At 41.0% G+C, this 18,171-nt stretch overlaps 1 protein-coding gene across 1 annotated transcript in view; it reads left to right on the forward strand.

Moving 5' to 3' along the window:
* The window catches only part of LOC117493439 (bis(5'-adenosyl)-triphosphatase-like), a 562,060-nt gene that overhangs the window by 363,417 nt on the left and 180,472 nt on the right, over positions 1–18,171 (forward strand). The window contains exon 5 of the mRNA XM_034144011.1: positions 15,874–16,019. Coding sequence (XP_033999902.1) covers positions 15,874–16,019 — 146 coding nt within the window. The remainder of the gene's footprint in view (positions 1–15,873; positions 16,020–18,171) is intronic.

Raw genomic sequence — 18,171 nt, forward strand, 5'->3', positions numbered from 1 at the left:
GTAGTGTCTATCTTTCTAAAACCAAAAGTTTGTTTGCAACACGGTCACATAAATACCCTGTGCCCCATTGCGCCATCTAGTGCTCAAATCAAACAACAAAAACATTCAAATGGGCACAGCACATGGTGTTGAGTTATAAATGAGTAAGCCTACCAGACCTCTTTAGGCCACTCCTCATTTCTGGTGAGGCGCATACAAGCCCCCAGGACAACACACTCTCACTCCATAAACGTCCAGGAGCGACGCTTGGTCAGGGTCCTGAGGCGTGCAGTTGGGACGCTCCTAGGCTCCTTCAGCTTCATAAACAGACGCAAATAGCTTTCAACTGATTGCAATGTATTCCCATCTGCGGCGGGATTTGACGCTCATGGAAGCACGTTTGCAGTATATTTTATTTTGTTAACACTGTAAACTTGACAGCTTTTTAACCCAAACCACCTACTGGTTAAAGCACGTTATTACACGTTTAGAGTAATGCAATGCAGGAAGATTGTGTTGCTTTTTAATGACTGTTTAAAATGCCTTTTTCTTAATGTCTTTCATTTTTGTAAAGCACTTTTGAATGTGTTATATTTTATGAAAACATTTAAATATTAAGAGTATATACAAAATAGGAGGAAAGTAGAAGGTCAATGATAGAAATATAGAATAGAAAATATCAAGAAGATACTGTAAATGATCTCTAGAATAAAACAGTTTAGTGCCGGATGTACAAAGATATTAATAGGAGGATGTGCAAAACAGACAAACTAATTAGGCTTTATTTAAACATTAAATAATAATAGAAATGTGGAGAATATGACAGTTTAATGGTGGAGGTACACACATATTGATAGATCTCTTGTTGAGGAACCTATTACCCAAGTTTGTCACCATTGCATAACTACACCGTAGTTGTGTATATGATATTTCAATAAACCTTTGAAAATCTTGAAATCTGTTTTATTGTGTTGCACTGTTGGAGGAGCCTGTGACCTAAGGGGGGGGGGGGGGGTTGGGACACGTTCGAGTCTTGATTTGGATAGTGTGCCGTCGATGGGTTTCATTCCATTTGAAAGTGCTGTTTGACGCTGTAAACTTCGCGCACTGCCACTCCAACATCCAATCACAGAGCTTGAGAACTAATCACGGGGTTTGTCAAACAGAGCACATGGTGTAGTCCTAAACGATAGCTGGGGATTCTGGGCAGTGTAGTGTCTTCTGCCATCCTAAACTCTGAAAAAATATTTGTTTCTCCGAATCGAAGGGGAAAAATACAAAAGCATTGCACACAATTTAAACCAATCAATGTTGTGTAATTAACAAGGATAATCTGGTGTTTTTTAGTTGATGAGTAGTGCAGATATCACTGTCAAATCCATCGACAGTAAGGGGAATACTTACTTCTGGGTGTACAATTCTCCGTTATCCAATGGGAATGGACGCTCACATTGCCTTTAACAGCCTCCGACACAAACGAATGCCGTGCTTCCATGAGCGTCAAATCCCGCCGCAGATGGGAATACATTGCAATCAGTTGAAAGCTCTTTGCGTCCCTTTATGAAGCTGAAGGAGCCTAGGAGCGTCACAACTGCACGCCTCGGGACCCTGACCAAGCGTCGCTCCTGGACGTTTATGGAGTGAGAGTGTGTTGCCCAGGAAGTGCTCCGGACTCTGAGGAAAATATTCGTAGTGGCCAAATCGCGGTACTACAACTTCCGTATCCGTCCGTGTCGTCACTGGGCCCAGAAATACTTTTCCTCATTGACTAACATTGGGAAAGATACGTCTGTAAATCAGCAGATATTTTGGTACCACTTTACAATAAGACTACCTTATAAAGGGTTTACGAATAGTTTGTAAATAATTTATTAATTAGGTTGTGAACACTTTATAAATCATTAATAAGCTTTTATAAGACATGAGATAAACAGGGCAACTGTGACCGGTTGCTTGCCAAATAGTGAGCCCACATTTATCTGTACTGCTAAGCCTTATATTGGCTTACTTCATCTTCTTCATCAGCCAGCATCCTTGGTATCTGTTGTTCACTGAGTTGATTCTCCCCCCTTCCATCTTGATGTTTCTTGGCATCTCTTATGACCATTTATGAATGAGTTACTAACATTTATAACTGCCAAAAGGGAGCCTTATTGTAAAGTGTAAAACCCATTCCCATTTATTAATGAGTTACAACCATTTATAATTGGTAAAAGGGAGTCTTATTGTAAAGTGTGAAACACATCACGATCTATTGATGAGTCACTAACATTTATAACTACTGAAAGGTTGTGTTGGTTTTAAGTTTAATACACATGTCCATTTATGAATGAGTTATAACATTCACACTGACCTAATACACATTTTTCACATGAAATGCAAAGTAAGATGCAAAAGAGCCAAGCAAAACATTTTATTCACACATGAAGAAAATCAGGACTCAAAATAATGACTATTTAGTATGACTGATACACATATTTAAACATAAAAGCTTTTCTCAGACATAAATGAAAGACTTGGTAAGACATAATGGTACTCAGACTGGAAAGGCTTTGTGTATATCCTTGAACAAGCGTCCAAGCAGTCCATCAGGGTGAGCAGAGCCAAGCCAAGATGACCATTCAAGAACCTTGAGATGTTCCTTCAACAAACTCTGTACGGTTTCCTCTCAGTCTACGGACATGTCCTTTGACGGTCGACCAAGCTCTTTAATTATGTTGGATATGACTGACAGTCTGGGGGTTCAAAAACCATCTGCTGTGGTTTATGGTGTAGTGGTTGTACCCTATGTTACTCAGCACTCTCCTGTATGCCCTCCACTCATCACTTATAATGCTACTTCCTGACTTAACATGCCGTTTAATCAGAGGGACAAGGTGGCATCTTGATCTTTTCTCCACTAGTTTCAACACTAGTCTCCGCCTTTTCTCTCTGCCTCCCATCATTCCGAAGACCCATTTCTTACTTCTCCAGGTATGTCCGAAGCGTCCACGTGCATACTAACAAAAAATGTATCATAACATCATCTTAGTTAACAAAATGCACACATATTACAGTAAAAATGGTTGCACTGAAAGAATACAGAAACAAGAGCAATTGTAAAGATCAACTACATGACATAATAATTACATATACGTAGATAGATATCCAAGACGGCATGAAATTAGTAAGTACAGATGCAATGTTTAGGCTATATTGCATATACAGCAACTACAGAATGTCAGCTGGGATCAATGATCACAATAATGCACTCAAGGTAAAGATATATAATGTAGAAACATAAAAACTTACAGGAAATGCCTTCTCAAGGGCTATGAACGATGGATGGCACAGGATAAACAGACATCGCCTTAGCTGGAGCACACATGCTATTCTGAAATGTCTCAGGCTAACTTCCTGTCACATGGGAACTAAAAAGAACTGCTTCATGCAGTACGGGAAGTCACCAGAAGGAGTCACTATAACCAGGGGTGCACATAACTTTTTTAGTGAGTTACTCAGATGAGTACCAGGAGACAGCGTTTGGTACTCACCCCACATGAAGCGTGGTTTTAATAAGTGCAGTCTTCCTCACTGTCCTCCTCAGTGTCTCCTTCACTGTCCTCTATTTACACTTCTTGCATGCTAGATGATGAAGATGCACCTCCCTGTCTCTTTTTAAGCCTCCGATTTGCTTTCTCCAAAACTTGTTGCCAAAACTGTGAAGTCCTTGCATTTCCTGAGGCCAAGTTGAAGGATCAAATACTAAGAAATTATCACATGACTTGTAGTCATATCTGATTTCAGAGGAGGGAAGTAACAAAGTACATTTATTCAAGTACTGTACTTAGGTACAATTTATGCTACTTTGTACTTCTACTCCACTACAGTTCAGAGGTAAATCATGTACTTTTCCTCCACTACATGTAGTTAATACATTTTAGTTACTTCACAGATCTGGATGAATGATGTGAAATATAATCAAGTCTTAAATCAGACTTTAGTTCCACCTGGAGTAAATTCACAAGCTACCCTGCAGTAGCCTATACAAAGTCATTCAAACTAATTTTTAAACACTTTAATGATCAATAATTATAAAACATATCATATACATTATTATGAAATGGACCAATCCGCAAAATGACTACTTTTACTGTCGCTACTTTAACTAGGTGTTGATGATAATACTTTTCTAATTTTACTTGAGTAACACTTCATCCACCTAACCCTGTCTGATTTCAAACTCTTCCATTAACAGCCTGAGTAAGTTTGCAGGCAGCTGTGTGTTTTACTCCACTTTGTTGTAAATAAAACTGCAGCAGCTTGACCACAGAGCGTGAACGTTGTGATCAGCTGATTTTGCGCAGTTCTCCAGTGTGTGCGCGGGGCACAGAATGTGCACAGGGGAGTCTCCCACTGCAGCCAGTTGATGTAGTTTTGGTACAATTCTGTTGTACACACCGACGTTAACAGCAGCCCCGTCTGTGCACACGGCGACCAACTCTGTCGTCCAGTGATCTAAGCCTCTTTCTCCTGTGAAGCTTCACAGGTCCGTCGGTTATGTCCTGCGCGGCACAGCCAGCACCCAGTTCAATCAGTCATAGAAAGTCCGAAGATTTTTGCAGGGAGCGAAACGGCAAAGTGGCTGCTTAATGTCTTTGTTTTTTTTGGACATGTCTAATAATTTACTCCACTGAGTGTTGACAAGAAACACGTATAGACGAAATATGTGTTTTTGTTTTGATGACCTATCAGGTACGCAAAGGCGCGTTGTGACACAAGTGACGTTACGCATTTCAGATTGTTGCCGCGCATGCGTACCTGCATACCAGTTATGTGCACCCCTGACTATAACACACAAAATAGTTGGCGGAGCCAGAACACGGAGCGAGTCACAATAGTACGATATAACCATGAAGAATAGTCCACAAGGCACCAGCACAACAAACACGGCCGAGTTCAAGTTAAATGTTCCCCGGATGAGCTGAGCAGGCAGAGCTTCCGTAGCTTCACGGAGCTGCTAGCAGAGCAGAATGCTAACAGCAGCAGTCACTGGACAGACCTGTCACTCAATGTGACCACGCCCTAATTTATGCATAACTTTAAGGCTTAAAGGACACCTATCATGCTATATTTAAATTATATATTGTAGGGCCATACCTATATAAGGTATATTTATACGTTTCTGTTTTCAAAATACCAAACAGATCATGCATTTTAGCCATGCCTCATTTCGCTCTATGTGCTGTTTGCTGTCTACGGGGCTGATTTTGTGAGCTGCAGCTGACCACGCCCCCCTGCAGGAGAGGGAAGCCGTGCTCTGATCAAGTCAAGAGGGGGAGAAAAAAAGATCTCCGTCCTCTGTGTTTTATTTATATATACAGTCTATGGTTTTATTATATTATTATAATAATATATATATATAATATAAGGCCTATAGGCCTATAGAGTCGTTATTCATTTGTTTTAAAGCTCAATAAATAACAAAGAAGACCTTTGACCGGCACTTTTCTAATTTTGTCCGGAAGATTTAAACTTTAACGGACATCTTGACCGGCGAAAGAAACTGAAACTGAAACTCTGCCGCACGGTCCCCTCGTTCCTTGGAAGAGGCGGAGAGGTGGGTGTTTGTCATCTGCTGGTGGACTAACCGGAGAGAATTACAGTGCTTGCCTCGACGAGGAGGGATTGCATTGAATTAAAGCAGCGGGAGCAAACGCTTGCCTCGGGGAGGGAGAAAGAAAGCCACAGCGGAGAATAAACAGAAGGGTAACCATGGTAACTATGGGCGGGAAGTCTTCTTCGCTGCTTTTGTGGCAGACTACAGCGCCACTTACAGGCCTGGCATATGTACTACAGCGTCTCCAGCGCTTTCGAGCGGCAATGGCCGGCCGTGGCCCAACCCCACATTCCCCTGATAGGTGGAGAGTTGGCCCAATAGCCGTAGCGCCACTTCTGTGACGTCATAGAAGTGTTCAAATCTGGATCAGTCTGTATCAGATCCGTTGCAGCCCCTTTTTTAGAGATTTGGGTATGGAGGAAATAGAGAGGGTTGTGTTTTCTGACACTTGATGAGTTCCCTGGAACACCGGGGACACATATTCATGTATAAAAGACGTACAAAAGTGTATTTTGCATGATAGGTCCCCTTTAATATAACTTCAAGTGGACCTATCATGCTATATTTAAATGATATATTGTAGGGCCATACCTATATAAGGTATATTTATACGTTTCTGTTTTCAAAATACCAAACAGATCATGCATTTTAGCCATGCCTCATTTCGCTCTATGTGCTGTTTGCTGTCTACGGGTCTGATTCTGCTGACCACGCCCCCCTGCAGGAGAGGGGAGACGTGCTCTGATCAGCTGCTGGGCTGTCAGAAGAGGGGGAGAAAAAGAGATCTCCGTCCTCCGTGTTTTATTATATAGAGTCGTTATTCATTTGTTTTAAAGCTCAATAAATAACAAAGAAGACCTTTGACCGGCACTTTTCTAATTTTGTCCGGAAGATTTCAACTTTAACGGACATCTTGACCGGCGAAAGAAACTGAAACTGAAACTCTGCCGCACGGTCCCCTCGTTCCTTGGAAGAGACGGAGAGGTGGGTGTTTGTCATCTGCTGGTGGACTAACCGGAGAGAATTACAGTGCTTGCCTCGACGGGGAGGGATTGCAGCGGGAGCAAACGCTTGCCTCGGGGAGGGAGAAAAAAAGCCACAGCGGAGAATAAACAGAAGGGTAACCATGGTAACTATGGGCGGGAAGTCTTCTTCGCTGCTTTTGTGGCAGACTACAGCGCCACTTACAGGCCTGGCATATGTACTACAGCGTCTCCAGCGCTTTCGAGCGGCAATGGCCGGCCGTGGCCCAACCCCACATTCCCCTGATAGGTGGAGAGTTGGCCCAATAGCCGTAGCGCCACTTCTGTGATGTCAGTGAAGTGTTCAAATCTGGATCAGTTTTTATCAGATCCGTTGCAGCCCCTTTTTTAGAGATTTGGGTATGGAGGAAAATAGAGAGGGTTGTGTTTTCTGACACTTGGTGAGTTCCCTGGAACACCGGGGACACATATTCATGTATAAAAGACGTACAAAAGTGCATTTTGCATGATAGGTCCCCTTTAAACTAATTACAAATGGTGATTTGTTTAACACTTTACAATAACAATTGGTACCAATTATAAATGGTTGTAACTCATTCAAAAATGGGTATGTGTTTTACACTTTACAAGGCTCCCTTTTGGCAGTTATAAATGTTAGTAACTCATAAATAAATGGTCATAAAGAGATGCCAAAAAACATCAAAATGGAAGTGGGGGAATCAACTCAGTGAACAACAGATACCAAGGATGCTGGCTGATGAAGAAGACGAAGTAAGCTAGGTAGCCAATATAAGGCTTAGTCATCTTGCCAAATAGTGAGCCTGTGTTGATCCATGAAAACTATGTTAGAACTGGTTTATACATGGTTCTTAATGATTAATAAAGTATTTACAACCTAATTAGTAACCTAATTATAAACCCTTTATTAATTCTTTATTAGGGTAGTCTTATTGTAATGTGGTACCGATATTTTTTTGTTAACTAAATAAACTACCCAGCACGGACATTTTTATAGCCTTTATTAGAATCATTAGGTCCTTACTGCACTAAAAGCCAAATCCAGATTGATTTTCTCTCTCCATTAATTCTACTGAGCCGAGAGCGGGAGCTCGGAGGGCGGGGCTTAAGGGGCAACTCAACTGTGCATGCTCTATGAGCGCACATACGGGTACTTCTGCTCTGACAGCAAGGCCTGACTAATCTGTGACGTTTTGCTCTCGACAATCTCAGGCCATTTTGTCCTCATGCGCCAATGAGCAGCTCTCATAGGAGTGAACGAGGCCCCGCCTCCAACACTATATCCAGTTCTTATTATACATCCATGGGCGCGTGACTCCAGGCTACATTAGCTGCTACTAGCATGACACATCGGAATCTCTGACCAAACTGTAAGCAGTTGAGTTGCATTATGGGTTATGCAGGTGCCAGGTAAAATCGTTTCTTGAATCTATATTCATTGCACAACACAAAGTAAACAAGCCTTTTCTCTCTGACTCATATTTCATGTGGGCAAGCGCCATCTCCCAGCGTCACGGAGGAAAGGGTTACATCAGGTCAGGTGGTTCTGTGTGCAGTGAGTAAAAAGAGAAAACTGATCATTTGTGTGTCTGTTTGAGGCTCTTGAGATGAATGGCTCCCAGACGAGGCCACTGTGGCATGACATGCTACGATGTAATCATCTTCTCGCAACAGGATGCTGTTTCATGAGGGGAATGAACTCCAATGTCTCTCTTGCTATTTCTCTCATCGCCAAGGCAGCATGTTGAACTACATATCCCATGCCTCTCACTTGTTTTATTATATTAGTAAAGTATTAAAATATTAGTTTCTACATTTTCATTTACAGAAGTTGAATCATGAAGACAGAAATGACTTTATGGCCTTAAACTCTTAATATGTTGATGCAAGGCCTGATTGTTAATACATATATACTATAACACATATGATATAACAATAAATACAAATGTGGTTAAAGCTGCATTAGAGCTGCAAAATGGAACCAAAAACTGACATGAGTAGAGAAATATTTTGGCAGTAAATTTGAAACGTTTACAAATGCTACTTCCTCATCATTTAACATGATGGTGTTTATATATTCTACATCATCATTTTCCATGTTGCCGCCAATTGAAAAGAATGTTAACCTTTGTATGTTTCTCTCTTTCCTTGTTTTACTTGGTGTTGATTCTTGGCCAGGGCAGTGGCCACGTTCTTTTATCACTCTTTTAACTGGGCCGTTCTTTCCAGAGAACTGCTCTCACTTTATTCCCTTAAGCCACTGTTATTGATCAGATGACCCATGGCGGAAGGCAACATGCTCCTGAAGCTGCAGTGGCCTTCCTCGCCCATCAAGCTGTGTCTTACTTCTGTCACGAGCCTGATTACTTTTTTTTTTACACATCAGAGCAATCGCTCTGATGTGTGGAAGATAGCTTTCTTTCCAATATGTCCTATGACCTTTATGACTTTAATGAAATTGATTATTTTTGTTGTTTTTTCAAGTTGTCTGACACTGTGTTCGAGGGCCGAAATATAAATATAACCTTTTACACATTTTAAATAATCAATATATACATATTATTATCTATATAGAGGATGAATTATAAAGACTGTGGCAATATTTCCACTTTTCCTCTAGCATCATCACAACACCAAGATTATAAAGATTGTGATGTGTTAACGTTGTCACGACCAAAGGTAAGGAAGATACTGAAATATGTGTGACACTAAATATTTGGAAGAGGGAAAGATTATTAGAAAAGATAAGAAACCTTATTAGGATTTATTTAGCCCTGAGAGTAGGATAAACTGAAAAGAGTCAAGGGAAGCTTATAAAAGTTAACAGCATTTAATTACACAAATGATGCGGTGATACACAATGAAATTGGCGAGTGGAGGCGCTCTCCCCATTCAACTGTTGCCTGTCGCATGTGCGTTGGGTCAGCCGAGGTGAAGAAAGAGGTTGATTCTTCCTGTCCATCACGGGTTATCCACTGTAGTCTTCTTCTATTGGCCGGCGTCGATGGGGGCGAGTCCAATGCAAATCCTGCCGTTTTCTGCTGCTAAATTACACCATTCTGATGTCTATGGTTATTTAAACATTCCCTAATAAACGTTATTTCAGCGTCAATAAGTGAGAGTTAAAGACAGTGTGTTTAGTGTACAACACCACATGTAATTTCACATGCTAATGCATTTCACATGCTAATGCTAACCGGAAATGAATAATTTTCAGAATAAAAGCTTTAAGTTAAAAGTTAGTGTAAACTTCCGGTTTTTCAGAATAAAACAGCTTTAAATTAAAACCCTGTATTTAATTTAAATTACGCCATATCAACATTGATTTTAATTTCTTAAAATCCCTCCTTACATACCTTAAGGTATGTAAATAATACTGAAATCAATGAGTTCCTCATCTGAACATTGCATGGTACATAACAGGGATGCAAACTCATCAGGTATGAAAAAGGTGACAAGGATCCGAGCCCCCCGACCCCACGGAATATCAGCTTTAAAATGAGGAATAACAGAGGATTTTAGCAGTCAGAACAACTAAAGCAGCAGTGTTAATAATAACAGAAACGCCAAAGAGTCACATCTAATAGAAATATATAAAAGCATTTCTTTTAATTGTGTAGCAGTCAGTTTATAATTTTGGCAGCACTGTTGAGCATTTTGAAAATGTATTTTCATGCCTCTGTGCAAGGCTTAGTCTTTCTATCTTCATAGCCAGTGGTGTAAAGTAACTAAGTTCATAAACTCAAGTACTATACTTGGGTACAATTTTGAGATACTTGTACTTTATTTAAGTATTTCAATGTTTTGCTACTTTGTTCTTCTTCTCCTCTACAGTTCAGAGGTAAATGGTGTACTTTTTTGTTAAATCAGACTTTAGTTCCACCTGGAGTAAATCCACAAGCTACCCTGCAGTATACAAAGTCATTCAAACTAGCTGCACCTTTACCAGCTTTGAGAACACTTTCATGATCAATCATTATAAAACATATCATATTCTGAAATGGACCAATCTGCACAATCTACTTTTACTCAAGTACAAGATCTGAGTACTTCTACTTTTACTCTAGTACAAGATCTGAGTGCTTCTACTTTTACTCTAGTACAAGATCTGAGTGCTTCTACTTTTACTCAAGTACAAGATCTGAGTGCTTCTACTTTTACTCAAGTACAAGATCTGAGTGCTTCTACTTTTACTCTAGTACAAGATCTGAGTGCTTCTACTTTTACTCAAGTACAAGATCTGAGTACTTCTACTTTTACTCTAGTACAAGATCTGAGTACTTCTACTTTCACTCTAGTACAAGATCTGAGTGCTTCTATTTTTACTCAAGTACAAGATATATACTTATACCACCTCTGTTTATAGCCTATGAAAAAAGCTATTTGAAAACTAAGGCTAAAGCTAACGTTAGCTTAGCAGGTGACAAGTTTGCATCCCTGACATAACTCATAAAATGTAGAAAATACAAATAGTAGGAACAATACATATTCATCATAAATATGAAGTTTTTCATTGTGCATAACTTCTAGCTTAAACCTTTAATGTCACTTCGCAAAATAGCAGCAATTAGCTTGGTATAGAAAACGTCTAACTCCCTCCTTTCACATCATAAATCCTCTTCATACTCTATCTGGTGTAAAGGCACTTGTTCTTTCACAAAATATAAGGAGGATTAAACTATCTGAAAATATAAAAATATTACTCTTTATTTAAACAATCTTATCCTCTTCAGTTTTTTGCATACACCCCCTTTTTCAACTAATGTCTAGCGCCATTCTATCGGTCTGTTTTTTTATAACTGTTCGTGTAATCTTTTTACTGTGTCTCTGGTGTAATTTATGAATCTCTGCTGGTTCTAGTAGATATAGTTTCTCTATGTATTTACACTCTACGGATTTTTGAGTTTGCTCATATCCTGGTGGTGCTGTTCCTAAAAATGTTCAATTACTTATTGTTTTGTTCCAGCTTTTGTCAAATCAGTTCTAACTGCCGTGCCATTTCTGGAAATGTGGCGGTAGGCTACACAATGTGTAAGAAGGTGCCAACATGTTCCTTTTTTAACTTTGATCCGGAGTGCATGTGCAGTGTGTTCTACAACTTCCCATGGTCCTCTCCATACAGGTTGCAACGACTTCATCTTGTGGATTTTTACTTTTACCCAATCCCCTGGTCCAACTGAAATATTCATCATGGGCCTGGCATATGCTTCCGCCTCAATTTTTCTAATATCTAACACTGGTTCTCCTATGTATTGTGAGGTGCTAAATTGTGGTGGATATTGTTGAGTGGGGCAATCTCTGGCCAAATGTCTAAAATCTCCACATATGAAGCAGCCATCATCCCTTCTTCCTCTTGATCGTTGCTTTCCTCTCCATTGTCCCTTTTGTTGATGCTGTATGGGAGGGTATACCTGTGCTTGCGGCTGTAATTGGGTAGGAGGATACATAGTTGTTTGCTGTTGCTGGAATTGTGTGGGAAAATACTGTGGTGCTTGTGGCTGCTGAACTTGGTTTTGTGGACATTCTTTGGACCAATGTGATGTCTGACCACATGTGTAGCATCCACCATTCTGGAAACCTCTTCCTCTGAAACTTCCTCCTCCTCTTCCTCTTTGTTGGTTCTGCATTTGATTTTCTGGTTCTTTCTGAGTTTTAACTGTTGGAGGTGTCCGCCCTGCGTTCTCTGCTAGTATGGCCATCTCTATCTTAGCTGCCATCTGCTTTGTCGATTTCTTGTTTTTATTAGCTTCGGTATCTTTCTCAGCTACTTTTATCTTCAAAAGTCTTTTGGTTAATGTTTTATCTTCTTCGTCACTCTCCAATTTAGTTTTTTTGCGCTTTAAATCGAAGTGTATAAGATACTCCCTCCATTCTTCCGTGGATTTGGTATCTAGTCCCACAACGTCTTCCAAGTGATCCTGTACAGATGTTGGGAGGGCTTTGGTGACTGCATGCCTCCACAACATTGTAACATCTGGAGAAACATCATGGCGTTCTCCTCTGTCGTCCATCCATACTTCTTCACATCTTTTCAAGAAGGCATGCATTTCTTCCCCCGTTTCTTTCTTCACACTGGAGAGGGCAGTGAAACTGCGTTTTGTCGGGTAGGTGAGACGAATGGCCGTCCAATATTTCGACCTAATATCGTTGAGTGGAGTGTCATCTGGTTCGTTACTACAATAGGCCCTGTGATCTATCTCTCTTGCCTCTGGTCCTCCTTCTATCCGTCCAAGCAGTGCCCTCAAATCTCCCAAGCACAGAGGGTCTTGGGCAGTGTACTTCTCCAGGTCACACACCCACTTCTGACCACCCCTGGAGAGTGGGAGTAGCTTTGCCACTAGTGTTTCCATGTCCCTGTGTGCCCATGGTTGATATGTCGATCCTCCTTTTCCAGCTGCTATCAATGGTAACATGTGTCTTGTGCGGTCCTTGAGTCTTCCAGCTATAGATACTGTTCTTGTTTCTTGTTCTTGAGATCCTTCTTCTTCTTCTGCGGAATGTGTTGTTTCAGGAGTGTAACCAGTTCGGTAATTTTTCTCTTCTTGTTCTTTTTCCCATCTTTTTCTTTCTTCATGTTCTTGTCTGTTGAGTTCTTCCATTCCTCTGATGAGTTCCTCCTTCATTCTTCTGCTGCAGCTGGAATGATATGGGTGTTTCTAGCGCTTCCGAACCCTCTTGCCAGAATTGGGAGTCTCTCATTGTTGCTGCCCACTCAATCATTTCTTTGTTGCGTTTGTTTTCCTCAGCTGGTTGACTTCACTGGATAGGATTCTTACCTCATACTCCAATTCTTTCTTCCGTCTAGCTGTGGGGACTCCATCCAACTCCAATACTCCTCCTAAAACTCCAACATTGCTATTAACTGTTAGAAATGCAAATGCAATTTATAATGCAAAAACGCTTTAGATGTAATACATCAGATTCAAACAGCAGTGTATTAAATGTATTCTAGAGTCTCTGAAATAAATAATACGCTTCTTTAAAATATGAATTAAAAATGAAAATGTTCTAGTTTTTAGAATGTATTAATTGCAATACATTAAATCAAAGATGAAACAATACTATGTGTGATGTATTTAACTTTAAAATCAAAAATATGAAAATCAAAAATATGAACATTTAAAAACAGAAATATGAAAATTAAAAATCAACAGTGTATAGTTTTAACTTTAAAATATGAAAATAGGAATATGGTGAACATCTAAATAAACTGTGTACAGTGTATTCTCAAGTTATGAAATTATGCAAATGTCATAAAATGTGTTATATATACTTCGATTCAAAGAACAATGTGTTTATGTACTCTACAGTCTAGGTCGAAACACTATTGTGTAAGGATTCTTATTTTAAAATTAGAAACCACATGTAATCTTTATCTGTGTGTGGTGAAGAATGTATTAACTGTAATACTTATTATGTCCGCTAGGGGAGCTGTTTTATTTTTAACTCCTTTCAAATGTATCAACTAGTACTTCCGGTTCATAAACCTACTTCCGGTGTATTTTTCCAAATAACAAAGTTCAAACTTTCTTTGAAAAGCATGAAAAAGAAAAACAACTTAATCTACTCTCAATGTTCATCCTACACCATCACTGTGTATTTAATCAGTAGTTACCGGTTGTATCTTTACTCAAACTATTTCACCATCTAGTAATGCTAACTGGCTAGCTAACTAGCTTAGCAGTATGGCATTAACCTCATGTGACCTGGGGGAAGGGGAGGGGAACAATGGGAACACACAGCATGTGCAAATGAAACCCACACTGCTTGAAAAACTGACTTCAATACAAAACAACACAATCTTAATTTATCTTAACTCTATATTCTATAGATGCTGACCTTAAAAACAATCTTGTACACAATCTTTCCAGCTTAAAAACTTCACATAATATACTTTCTTAAACCAGACTACGCCGGTTTAACACATCAAACACATAATGGCATCAATGGACCCAGTCCAATTTAATTTCCCAGAGGTCTTAACACTATATGGAGCCAGTCCAATGTAAACCAGATAACATCTAGTGCCTTTAAAGGTCTTTAACACCATATAATATTCACAGTAATCGGGCGGCGCCGAAGATAAAACAGAGAGACAAATAGAAACACTATAAACAAAACCACACCACTCGCAATCACCGTATCACACCACAGATCAATCTACAGCTCACTACCAACGCTTGCACCTAATTAGAAAGTTATTTAACTATTCCGTTCTTGAATTAAACAGGTAACCGTCTCACCTTTCATTTAGGCCCCATGCAAGCGCCAGCCAAATCCTCCTCTTTCTGCAGCCTGGTGTGATGCTAGTTAGCTTCTAGCCTTCCTACTCTTCCAGCTCTCTCCTGTTTCAGAGTCCCTTCGTGGTGTTGCCAATTATTAGGATTTCCTTAGCCCTGAGAGCAGGATAAACTGAAAAGAGTCAATGGAAGCTTATAAAAGTTAACCGCATTTAATTACACAAATGATGCGTTGATATACAATGAAATTGGCAAGTGGAGGCGCTCTCCCCATTCAGCTGTTGCCTGTCACGTGTGCGTTGGGTCAGCCGAGGTGAAGAAAGAGGTCGATTCTTCCTGTCCATCACGGGTTATCCACTGTAGTCTTCTTCTATTGGCCGGCGTCGACGGGGGCGGGTCCAATGCAAATCCTGCCGTTTTCTGCTGCTAAATTATATCATTCTGTGGTTATTTAAACATTCCCTAATAAACGTTATTTCAGCATCAATAAGTGAGAGTTAAAGACAGTGTGTTTAGTGTACAACACCACATGTAATTTCACCTTCAATTCACGGTTGCAAAACGTTAGCCACATGCTAATGCTAACCGAAAATGAAGAATTTTCAGAATAAAAGTTTTAAGTTAAAAGTTAGTGTAAACTTCCGGTTTTTCAGAATAAAACAGCTTTAAATTAAAACCCTGTATTTAATTTAAATTACGCCATATCAACATTGATTTTAATTTCTTACAACCTTTAATAACATTTGGTGATAAAACGTACACGCTAACTTCTATTTGCGCATCTACCCAGAGTTTGTGTCAGACAAGGATTGTTTTTATGCTACTGGGTGGTGCAAGTGTAAAATCTCTACACAAAAGATCCTTGAACTGCAAATTCAAATGTAAAGATAAAGGTTGTGAGAAATTGATTGTGAGTCCCGAATCCAGCAGGAAACAGAAAACAATCCCCCCATTGTGTTTTATTGTGACTTTCAAATAAATCAGCCAACGTTGGTATTCATAACCATGTGCAACCGTGTGTTCAGTGCAGAATTCTTTAACAGAACCTCCTCAGATGTGTTGGTGTGCCCTCTCAGACCAGTGGAGCGGTTTGTGGATCTCCAGCCAGATGAGGTGTCAGACTTATTCAGTACGGCTCAGAGAGTCGCTCAGCTGCTGGAGAAGCACTTGAACGCCACCTCGCTGACCATCGCCATCCAGGTAACACTCAGCACCAACACAGCAATAGAATGACTCTCCTAGCTTTGGGGTTCAATTATATATATGATATATTTAGGCAGTTCCTGATGACATACTCAACATTACTCATATAACATTTGTTATATGTTATTCGTGGACAATAATAACCCTCCGACAAACAATGGAGATTCACCATGGCTACCTGTTGCTGTTCTACCTGAGAGACGCAAGAAGAGGACAAAGCGCGGATGCCGGGCCGGGTTGCTGGTCAGACTGAGAAAACGAGAGAATCGACCCCCTCTTCCGAGTATTCTTCTAGCTAATGTTCAATCCATTGAAAATAAGCTAGATGAACTCAGAAGCCGGATTGCTTTTCAACGGGACATTAAGAACTGTAACGTGTTAATTCTCACTGAGACTTGGCTCAACCCCGCTATCCCGGACTCCGCCATTGTCCCTGATGGATTCTCTATTTTTCGTCAGGACCGGACTGCAAACTCGGGGAAAAGTAAGGGAGGCGGTGTGTGTGTAATGACTAACAACAACTGGTGCTCAGATGTGAAGATTATTTCATCGGACTGTTCCGCATATCTAGAGCACCTCATGATCTCATGTCGGGCCTTCCATCTGCCGAGGGAATTCACATCTGTTGTGATAACAGCAGTGTATATCCCGCCGCAGCCACTCGCCGACAACAACACGGCACTCGATCAGCTGTTTGGGATTATTGATAAAACCGAGACTTCACGGCCAGATGCGGCGTTCGTTGTGGCCGGAGATTTCATCACCGCCAACATGAAGAAGGTTTTGCCAAAATATTACCAACACATCAGCTTCCCGACGCGTGGGGGAAACATACTGGACCATGTTTATTCCCCTTTCCAGAATGGATATAAGGCTCTCCCTCGCCCTCCCTTCGGCAAATCAGACCATATCTCACTACTGTTGTTGCCTGCGTACAAGCAGAAACTTAAAAGGGACAGACCGATTACAAGAACAGTACAACGATGGAGCGAGGAGTCAGATGAGGCACTGCAGGATTGCTTTGCATCCACGGATTGGAGTGTGTTTGAGGACAATAACATCAACACACACGGACACTGTCATCTGCTACATTGGGAAATGCATCGATGACGTGGTACCGAAGGTTTCTGTACGGACATTCCCAAATCAAAAGCCATGGATAAACTCCGATGTGCGCTGCAAGCTGAAAGCGCGCACTATCGCGCACACAGCGGGAGATTTGGAGGAGTACAGGAAGTCTAGGTATGATCTCCGGAGAGCAATTAAAAATGCAAAGAGACAGTAACGGCCCGTCTCCACAGCAGCGTTAAAACAATCTTGGAGGTGGGCGTATCTGAAGCTTGAGGATTTTTTGCGAGCAACCAATCACATGAATCTCCCTCCCGCGACATACGAAGCAAAAAAGCCCGAAGTAAACTGGATATAAACTCCCCAAAACAGGCGAAAACCTACCACTGTCTCTGCCACCTCCCTCCATGCCTGGCTCCTCCGGTTTATATCCCGGTAGGTCTGGTCATAAAGCACCGGGTGATTGATTCGCTACCGCTAATTTCTCCTCCATTTTTTGGAATATGAGGAAATGACCTGCGGTATTTCTCTCCCAGCATACACGCCGTTTGATTGGCTAGAGCTTGAACTGTCAGATTTGCGTACACGGGATTTGATTGGCTGACGCTTCCACCTCAGCCTCAAAAGTTGAACATTGTTCAACTTTGAATCCTCAAAATCCTGAAAATCTCCGCTCGCCTGCCCACAATGCATTTCGGCGAAAAGTGAGGGAAAGTGACGTCACCCCATTCAAAGTGAATGGGCAGAAGCGTTTCAAGATTTTTTAACGCTGCTGTTGAGACGGCCCGTAAAAGAGAAGGTGGAATCTGACTTCAAAGGCTGTAACACTAGGAATATGTGGGCGGGACTAAGGACAATGACTGACTACAAAGGAGCAGCGGGGGGTGCTGCGGGAGTGTCTGCGTGCGCATCTCTCCCAGATGAGCTGAACAGTTTTTTTGCACGCTTTGAGAGCAGCCGGGCTGTGGAGGTGCAGAGGGACCAGGAGCTACACTGCCCTTTTGTTTTAAATAGGGCAGATGTGTGTAAATCCTTTAAAAGGGTTAACCCACACAAGGCTCCTGGACCTGATGGCATCCCT

The sequence above is a fragment of the Trematomus bernacchii genome, unplaced genomic scaffold, assembly GCF_902827165.1.
Source record: "Trematomus bernacchii unplaced genomic scaffold, fTreBer1.1, whole genome shotgun sequence".
Classification (NCBI taxonomy): domain Eukaryota; kingdom Metazoa; phylum Chordata; class Actinopteri; order Perciformes; family Nototheniidae; genus Trematomus; species Trematomus bernacchii.